Source organism: Mycetomoellerius zeteki, unplaced genomic scaffold (genome assembly GCF_001594055.1).
Source record: "Mycetomoellerius zeteki isolate Tzet28-1 unplaced genomic scaffold, Tzet1.0 scaffold27, whole genome shotgun sequence".
Taxonomy (NCBI): domain Eukaryota; kingdom Metazoa; phylum Arthropoda; class Insecta; order Hymenoptera; family Formicidae; genus Mycetomoellerius; species Mycetomoellerius zeteki.
The window spans coordinates 1-9,804 of record NW_017257249.1 but is presented as its reverse complement, the minus strand read 5'-3'; the positions used below and the strand labels follow the sequence as shown (position 1 = coordinate 9,804).

General features: G+C 29.6%; 1 protein-coding gene across 1 annotated transcript in view; it reads left to right on the top strand.

The window, feature by feature from the left end:
* Nucleotides 1-1,923, top strand: part of REPTOR-BP (REPTOR-binding partner) — a gene marked incomplete at its 3' end in the record, with an annotated part of 26,062 nt that extends 24,139 nt beyond the window's left edge. The window contains exon 2 of the mRNA XM_018450223.1: nucleotides 1,830-1,923. Coding sequence (XP_018305725.1) covers nucleotides 1,830-1,923 — 94 coding nt within the window. The remainder of the gene's footprint in view (nucleotides 1-1,829) is intronic.
* Between the last annotated feature and the right edge of the window lie 7,881 nt (nucleotides 1,924-9,804).

The window sequence follows — 9,804 nt, the reverse complement described above, 5'->3', positions numbered from 1 at the left end:
TGTATATACATATTTGCAACTATTGTAAAGATTAAATCGATATTTTTACAAAATTCATCAAGTTTCCTAAATCGTACCATCAAAAGATCAGGCTGATAACTGACAATAATAAAACTAATAATTGATATCAATATAAACATTAAGTGCACAAATAAATTAAGCAAATTTTTTTTGGTGTCATTTGTTTTTTTTTATTATTGTTATTTAATAATTATAATATTTAATTTTCTTCAATAAATTATTAAAATTAGGTATTAATTAATTATTAGTTAATGATTTCTGTTATTAATCTTATATTTTTAACTGTTTTTATTCATAAATTCAATACTTTCAAAGAAAATACAGTAAAAAATACCTATAGGTACGATTTAGGCGACCGGTTGCCTAAATCGTACCTTTTGCAGCATGTTACAAAAAGATTTATAACAAATTAATTTGTTATTGGTGGAAAGTTAAACATGTAATAATCAGCGTCCAAAACCTCAAGCTATAATTTCTAATGTTTATTTGCATACAAAACAGTGCCAAATGGAAAATATAATAAAAAATAGGTTAAGTGGTACGCATTCGGCAACTTTCCCCTAAACACATTAAATTTAATGTAATATCATGAAATTAAATTCAAACTTAATTTGATGTTACTTGTGTAACTTAAAAGTAGGTCACCGATACCGACATACCACTTTGTTTTTAGACAATATTACTTAAACAAAAGGTAAAAATACAACTTTATAAACATAAATACAAACTAAAAAGTATCTTCTATCAAATAATATAAGCAGTTTTTATAATACTGTTTGTATTAAATTATAAACATTTAAAGTCACATAATATTATCAATAATACAGTCACTATTATTTTAATTATGCAATTTGCAAAAGAATACCGTAAGAATTTTTTTCTCGGATTCATAGAATTTGTTTTTAGCTGATTTGGTATAAAAATAAGCCACAAATATATGAATTATGTACTTCTTTAATTAGCTAAACAAATCACGTTTTTATTAATATTAATAAGGTGTAAGGGTTAGTTTCTAAGAAATAAGGGGATGTCGCTTTAGGAGACTTATGTCAGTATCGGTGACCTTCCTCTATATTAAATTTCATGAAATTTTTAACAATGTATTTTTGCTTTATTTGAAGCTTATCAAAGCTACGCCAAACAGTTAATACTGATTTTCAAACTGACTTTCAAATTTTGATTGTAAATCTTGTGACTTCTCCTTCGTAAAGGTTATCTTCTTGAAATTCGATATTTTCAGATTTTACATTCAGAAATTACATTTAGATACCACGACTGTACTAAAACCGAGTTTCACGATGATCATTTTTTGAAATTTGAATTTTAAAATTCTGAGCCAAATCGAATTTAGTGACTTCGAAAGCCTGCAGAAAACAAAATCTTTCGCAAGTTACTTTGTTAGAAAGCTTCGGTCTTCAAATAAAGGTTTTAACATTCATATCAAAAACTATTTGGTAATGTAATAACTAATAAACATGTTGAAAAGTAACCCTGAATTTTTTTTGAAAATCTAGAATAGTAAAAATCTTGGACTGAACAAAAAAATTGCATTATAACTGTTCTTGATTTAAAAAAAATTGCATTACCAAATAATTTTTAATTAAAATGTTAAAATCTCTATTTAATAAAAATTGAAAAATATGAATAAAAAAAATGAGAGTGAAATTTAAGAGTGACATTTGACTTGTATCGAAAAAGATTCATATTGCAAACAGAGGGAAAATAAAAATATAATTTCAGGTGAAGAGTTAATATTTATAATATGATAAATTTTCCCGCAATTAACCACCATATTTTTTAATTTGCAGGAGGGATCTCGCGGTGATCGGAAAGAGGGGGGCAAGAGGGGACGCAAGCCTGGTAGGAAGGCGGCGGACAAGGCGGACATGAAAGCTAAGCTCGGTAAGTAGCTACGTGAAGAAGGATACTTGTTGACATCTCTTAGACACCTGCTTCAATATTTCGCGACCTCGCCATCGTTATAATGCTTATAATGACACGATTTTATCGGTGATAAATTGTTTCTCTTGATTGCGATTTGAATTGAAATTGTTTCACACTATGACGAAATTGTGCGACAATACAATTAATTGTTACTCCAATTAGATTAATGAAATAATTTGGAATCAGTAATTAAGTAATCATGATTAAAATTCATTAAATAATGCATAAATATGAATTGACGGTCTGTCATCATTGCTCATTAATCATTATCTAATAATTATAAAATAAAACGAAGTTATTGTGAAGTTATTATATTAGAATCGTTTCAGTAGTGTAACATATGTTAATTTATTCAATCAAAATTGTAATAAAAATATAATTATTTGAATGACGGAGATAATTTAACTGTGACTGTGATTGATATTATTTTTATGATTTATTGTTCGATAATAATCAGATATTGATTAGTATTTTATTATAAATTATAGACCATTGATTACTTAAAATAAAGTCGCAATCAATTATCGATTCGATTAGATTTGGTCCATCATTGTTGTCGATGCTTTAATTGGTTATACAGACAATAATACATTATACTAATTATAATCTAATAATTTATACTAATTACAATATAATAAGTGAACTTTTCGATGTTATGCTGATTGATTCGTAGACATAGAATAATCTATATGTATAAATTGGTTGTAATTGGAAATTATTATTTCATAAGAATACGTTATATATATTATACAGATTTTCGATAGAATTATTCGTTTGAAAAAATACCTTTCGTAATTCTGAGTGGCAAAACAGGGTGATAGAAAGTTTGGCCATAAAGTTTTGTACGTTTGTCAAATCATTACTCAAGTTACGAACTGATGTTATTTATCATTTTTCCATTAAAATGACATTAAAGACATCGTCGCCATCAAACATTCGAGTTTTTTTCGTTTTTTTTTAATTTTACAGAATATATTAATAATTCTTATTAAACATTATGTATAGTATAATAAATATTATTATATATAGAGTGACAAAAAGGTTTATGTGACAAAATTTTGTGTATTTATCAAATTATTACTCAAGTAGCAAGGTGACGTTATTTGCCATTATTTTCACGTTAAAATGACATTAAAGACATCAGCTTGCTACCTGAGTAGTAACGTATTAAACAAAATTAAAGTGTTAGTTACATCTTATTAAATACCAAAAATAGTGTGAGCCAAAAGATTTTCATCGGATGATGAACTAAAGGCCGCTCTATTGACTTTCTGGGAAAATTTAATGTGAAAAAACGCAGACAACATATCAATATGTTGATATGTTCCCGAAGTGTCTTAAAGCTTGCATCAAAGCTGAAGGTGATCATTTTTGAAGCACCGAGAAAAAAATTATTCATTTGATAAATTAATTTAGTTGTCTTTATTTCTTTTGTTGGAGAATATATATACTTAAGTCAAATATAATATCTTTGACTTAAATGCATCATACACACACACACACACACATTTTTCATCGAAAGAAATAAAGATGAATAAAGATTTAGTCAAATGAATATTTTTTCTCAGTGTATTAATTATTAAGTATTTTTGATATTTGATAAAATATAACTAACATTCTAAAAATTTTGTTTTTTTTTCTAATATACGTATTATTAATGATTTGATAAACATAAGACTTTGTGTTATCTTGTACGCGTTAAAAATAAGGACTATGATCAAAGGAATAATAAACGCGAATAAATATTAGCCATTGATTGTCCTGACTTTATCTATTTCTCCGGTGCACTGAGAGAAAAACTTTTTGATATTGTAACTAATTACATATTAACATATAATTACATATTACTATAATTATAGTTATGACTATTATAGTATCAATAATAATAACTATATGTATTCTATCAACCAATACGTATATAATTAGCAACCGAAAATCATAATTATAGTAATATGTAATTATAATTATAAATATCAAAAAGTTTTTCTCTCAGAGTATGTTTTAACTCTTTAATCCAGATGTGAAAACTCGCGTGAAATAAAGAGATAGCGTGTTTTACAAGACAATAAAACGAACGTGGCCAGCAGATATCAGCCATTCGCTGTATTCTGACTTTAGCGTGTACTTAGCGTATCGACGTGTACTGCGTTTTTTGAGTAAAAGCTACGTTTAGTAGTTGCAACAGCACGTCTTTCACGCGAAGAGGGAATCGCGTATCTACTAATTGTTTACGCGACCTCTGTTTCGCATTCGTTCACGCTGTAAGGTTGCACGAAATGGTGCAAACCGTTGGACAGGGACGTTTATCTCTTCCGCGAATGAATATTTATACTCAGGTCGTCCTACAGCGGTTTCTCGATACCCCGGCGAACGAGGATTACCGACCGCGCTCTTACAGTACGGTTATCGTTTGGCTATTTTGCAATTCCGCCATTTCTGCCGCGAAGCTCCTCGGGGTAACAAAAGCGGGAAGAGAAAGGTGAAGAATAGGAGAGGTTGGACGGGAAACTAACTCGCCGCGTTGATGCCGAGCCCCGTGGCTGCTGCATGGACCAGCACCGAGTAATTTCACGGGGTTATTTCTGGAACGCGCGTGCAGGTCCTCTCATTCGGGAACGAAGAAACTTTATAATCGCTCAGTGCGCGCTATTTCATTCTCCCCTTTCTTCCATGTTCGCCACCGATGGTTCTTTGCGATCGCGATGCGGCCTTCTTTCCGGAACACACGTCGTTCAATCCATACAGTATTTGTTCTCGATGTTCTCTTATTGTCAGTTATAGACAATTTACAGTTATCCGCAGCGAAAACTTTCCAACTGATTATTATATTTAAGTTTTAATACATGGATTGAAAATTAATGCTCATTTCTACCAATGTAGATTAACTTTAATCTCAGTTCAAATTATAATACTTTTTATCTTTTTCTAATTTTTAGAACTAGAAAAAGATGAAAAATTAGTTGAAATAAAATTAAAGTTAAAACTATTGGGGGGTAGAAACGGGCATATTTAAAGAAGGATGTTAAAAAGGAGCTGATTCTGTCTAAATGGGGGTGTATTATAAAAGGAATACTGTTTTTTTATAAATATATTTTGATCTTCGCCTGAATAAGTTGTATAAATAGAAAGAAATCTTGAAAAATAGAACAAGAACATTCAAATTTTCATGTTTTTGTTTAATTTAGGAGGTGTTCTCTAAATATACCTCCCACGCGAACTTTATAGTATCCAGGAGGTCAAAATCTACAAAAAATACTATTCTTTTTACTTACATCTTTTGGGGCAGAACCGGCTCCTTTTTAACATTCTGCAAAACAATAATATGTATATGTATTTTATACTACTTTTGTTTAAAATTGAAACTGTCAATTTTGCATCTAATTTTGCAAATATTAACTTCCCATCTTATTAATTCCTTATAAAGCACTAATATTTAGGGTTCTACGTGAATTCATTTTCTTGTCAAAAAGCTATTAAGAACAACGATGTATTGCAAACTTTTTTAACAACTTTTGATTGTTTAAAACTGAAACTTTTAATTTCATTTAATGTTTTCGCAAGCATTAATGTCTTATTATTCTTTATAAAATAACACAGATTTTTAGAGTTCCATGTGAATTTGTTTTCAGCTAAAAAGCTATTAATCTTTTACTTTGAAAATTAAATTTTCAGTCGTTGTCTATTCACTGTTTTTGTTGGATTTTCTGTGCAACGGTCGATTTAGCAATTGCAATTCATTAAAGGGTTAAAACAATCGTATTTTCTTCAGCTTGTCTCCTATCTGTCGTTAAAAGATGTCCTGTGGTTTCACGACGACCTGCATATCGACGGAAATTGCACGTGTGTCTTTTTCGGGATCGTTCTTGGCCGCTCGAACGAACGAACTCTCCATTTTATTCCGTACGGGTAACAGAACCGACTTTATTTAAATCCACTCGGGTTTTTCGCTTCGCCTCAGTCCAGATGTCGGCCGTCGCAATGAGATCCTAAATGGAGCCACAAATTGACTGTGCGAGAACGCTTAATTTCCGCGGCGTGCCCGCATCGCACCGGTATCGATCTTCTCCCATGCAGGCGCAACGCCGATCGCGCGTCAGCTTCAATCGACACCGACGAATCTCTTTCCGATAAACGGTGTTGGACCGATCAACGCTCTACAGACTGCGAAAATTCGCGGGTGACTTGGTTACCCTTAAAGGCCCGCAATGAGACGTGTGACGTTTATTGCCGCGTAAAAGGCGGTTCTAGCTATGAGCTATGAACGATAGCGCGTTTGCGAACCTCGGTCATAAAAGACGTTTATTATATCTGGACGCGCAATGGTTCTCGCGAAAGAAATTTGCCATTTATGAAACTATGTAATAATCTGATGGCTTAAAAACTTTGAAATCTATGACAGTTCTTTAACTCGCAATCAAAGAATCTTCGAGAATCTATAAATCAGAGCTACTAATCTCAATGCTCAGAATCTCATGCTTATAAATGCGAGGATTTTGTAGTCTTAGATCGCGTCCTACATTTTAAAAATGTATCAGAAAATAAGAGAAAAGGAAAGGGGCATTTATAATGAAAACAAGAAAACTTTATAATAAAGTTTTGTTTTACTTTGTGACGCGATTCGATAATCTTATTTTGATGAGAAATCAACTGTGTATTTAATTGAGGCGACATGGTCGCCTTAATTAAGTTAAATTTGAATCGGATACCATTAAAATATAAAATATAAAATACACGGCTTTTACGAGATATCCCGCAATATTACATGTTCCACGTAAATAGTTAAAATCTCGTATTATTTCATTATTTCATTTTGCTTTTGATATAAAGTGATTTAAAATTAAATCAGCAATAAACAGTTGGATAGGCTATGATAAATGAAGATAACATTGATATGTAATATGAGGGTCGTTTAAAAAGTTTTGAGCCTCAACATGAAGATGGCATTACTCGTCAAAATCATTCTGGTACTACAATCGTACATGCTTTGAAAGATACCTGTGAAAATTGTAGCCATTGTGGACGCTCAGTTGTTGTTTGACAGTTATTTGTGCCAGTCGATGTCAGTGATTTTGTAAAAATGGAAAAAATCGAATATACATTTCCAAGGCTTTGTTGGAGCAGTTTAAGCGAAACGAGGATTTTTTGCGTCGATAACTGTTAATAACTGTTGATGAAACTTGGATCCACTACTTCACTCTTGAGACGAAGGAACAGTCAAAATAGTAGATTACATCGGTAGAAGCCTATTTTATAGAGCAAGATGCCAACTATTATTTGAATAGGTTAAAGGGATAGGAGCATCGCTGGGAAAAGTGTATGGACTTAAAAGGAGACTATGTTGAAAAGTAAAACTGAATTTGATCGAAAAAATATTTGTTTCTATGTTAGGCTCAAAACTTTTCAAACGACCCTCGTACATGTATGTATTAATAAATACATCTAATAATTATTACCGTGCTTTTTATTAAATAAATTTATTGGCTTATGCGATGGAATTGTAATACATTCATTGTGTTCTTTATTTATATGTTTATTTGTTATACATATTTAAAAGAATTCTCAAGTGTTACTTTTGGTATCAATATAATAAATAACATTTAATCCTAGAAGGGGAAATACATATACTATAATAAAGAGGTTAAACGTACAGAGCTCAAATTTCATTAAACGTATATTTAGGAAGAGAATTGAAAGAAAAATAAAGTAACATACACATCTATATCAGTTTTTCTCGATCATATTTTACGCATATCAGTTTTTATTTATTATATTACAAAATGCAGAAATAACAAATATCTGCCGATAGTTATAATCTATAATATGTTATTTTAGAAAAACATCAGTATTTTTGTTACAGTTTTGTTTTACTGCTTTCTCACATTTTCCTTGTTTTTTCACTATTTATCTCCATAAATGTTGAATCAAAAATTTTATTTAATATTTATTTCGATACTAAAACATTGCCTAAATTAAAATCAATATATTATACCTTCATGATGATTTTTAGTTATTTTCCCGAAAATTTTACCTCTGTATAAAATGATTGGTAAATATTAATAAATTTGTTATATAAATGTCAAACAAAATTAATATATCTTGTAATTGATATTTAGTCGTATAATAAAAGACAAAAATATACCAATAAATAACATTGAACTTTTTTTTTTATATGCTCGTGTATTTTTCCATGCACAATAAATTAAATAATTGTAGTTCAGAATTAAATATTTATTTATTTAGAATTAAATATTTATTAATCTCTGTTCTAGCCCATCCATCTTAAAATAATGAATCTATGACAGATATGTGCTTAGATTGTTCTGAATTATTATTCTATTATTCTAAATGTTAATGTATACCTACTATATTTATAGAATAGAAAATTATTATACTAATTATTTTTATGCTTTTTCTCATACATATAGAAATTTATATCTTACGATACAATTTTTATGGATTTATTACTTCACATTAAAAAATTTAATTGTTACTCACCGTTAGAGTTGTCGTAATTACGTTGCATCTACGTTGATCTATAAAATATAAAATTCAAATTATATTAGCGATAAAAATAATTGCAATTTTAAAAAATTATTGCGCGCATTGAATTCTTTATCTTTTAAATAGCTATTTCGAAATAATTATATATATATTTAAAAAAAATTTTTTTAAGTATAAGTACCTATTTATGATAGTGTTTTTTCCTCATTCTTATGTTAATTATCTAACAATAAGTAAAGGATCTAAGTTTTAAAAAAATAACTTTGTGATATTTCTGTCAATATCCGATGCCTCTCCTCGGCCTCCTCCTCTTCACAGATCCTTTTCGTTTGCACAACACAAGATATTCGTAAAAACACGATTAATTACGATCACACATAGTAATAGTCAGAATACAACGATCGCGCGACATTTTGCGCGGCACTTCCGACATTAATCGCACCGGACGCACGATTTATTACATTCCGATGAAAGAATAACGCGAAAGGATGTAGGAAAAAAAATATGACTATTTTCTCTCCACATTTGCATCCGCAATCGAGATTTTGATATGCATGCGTCATTCATTTTAAGATCTTACGGAACTCATTGTGTTAAAAAATTAATTAATACTTCAGAAATTACATCTATAGAAAAGATTTCCGGATACCTACTATTACATTTATATTTATCATAAAATAGGATCGATATAAGAACGATCATATTTATTGTTAACAAAGAAATATTTTACTCGTAAATAGAAAATTCTTAAATTTAAAATAAAATAATCTTGGAGATTGGTTTCGTGCTAAATAACATGATGCTAGAATCATATTATAATAAAATTTGTGTTATAATATCCAATAAAGATTTATTCTAAACGTAAGAATAAAACTTTCAATTTAAATTTATATGTAATTTTATACATAATTTACTCTTGTCTCAAGACAATATGTCAGTCTTATTTAATTCGAGGGACGAAAGTAGAATTTATTATAACCGTAGAGGAGAAAGTGATATTATGGCACCCCAGTTACATTTTACACAATAACTTCGTTAATAATCAATATTTAAGTTTAAAACTTGACAATTACATTCGTTAAAATGTTGTTGAATCGATTCTTACTCAAAGTTACGAAATATTTATTACTTAGGATACTATTAATAAAAACGTGGCGACATTACATAATGACTCGAAGAAAAAAATGAGTAGTTATGTGGCCTTTCATAAAAATAGCCTTAAAATATTAGTTTTGTTTAGAAAACAGTATTTGGTTACAAAATTAACAAAAAAGTAAAACATTTTAAGATATAAATGAATGTATATACATTCATGAGAGTGAAGCTGGCAGCCAGACT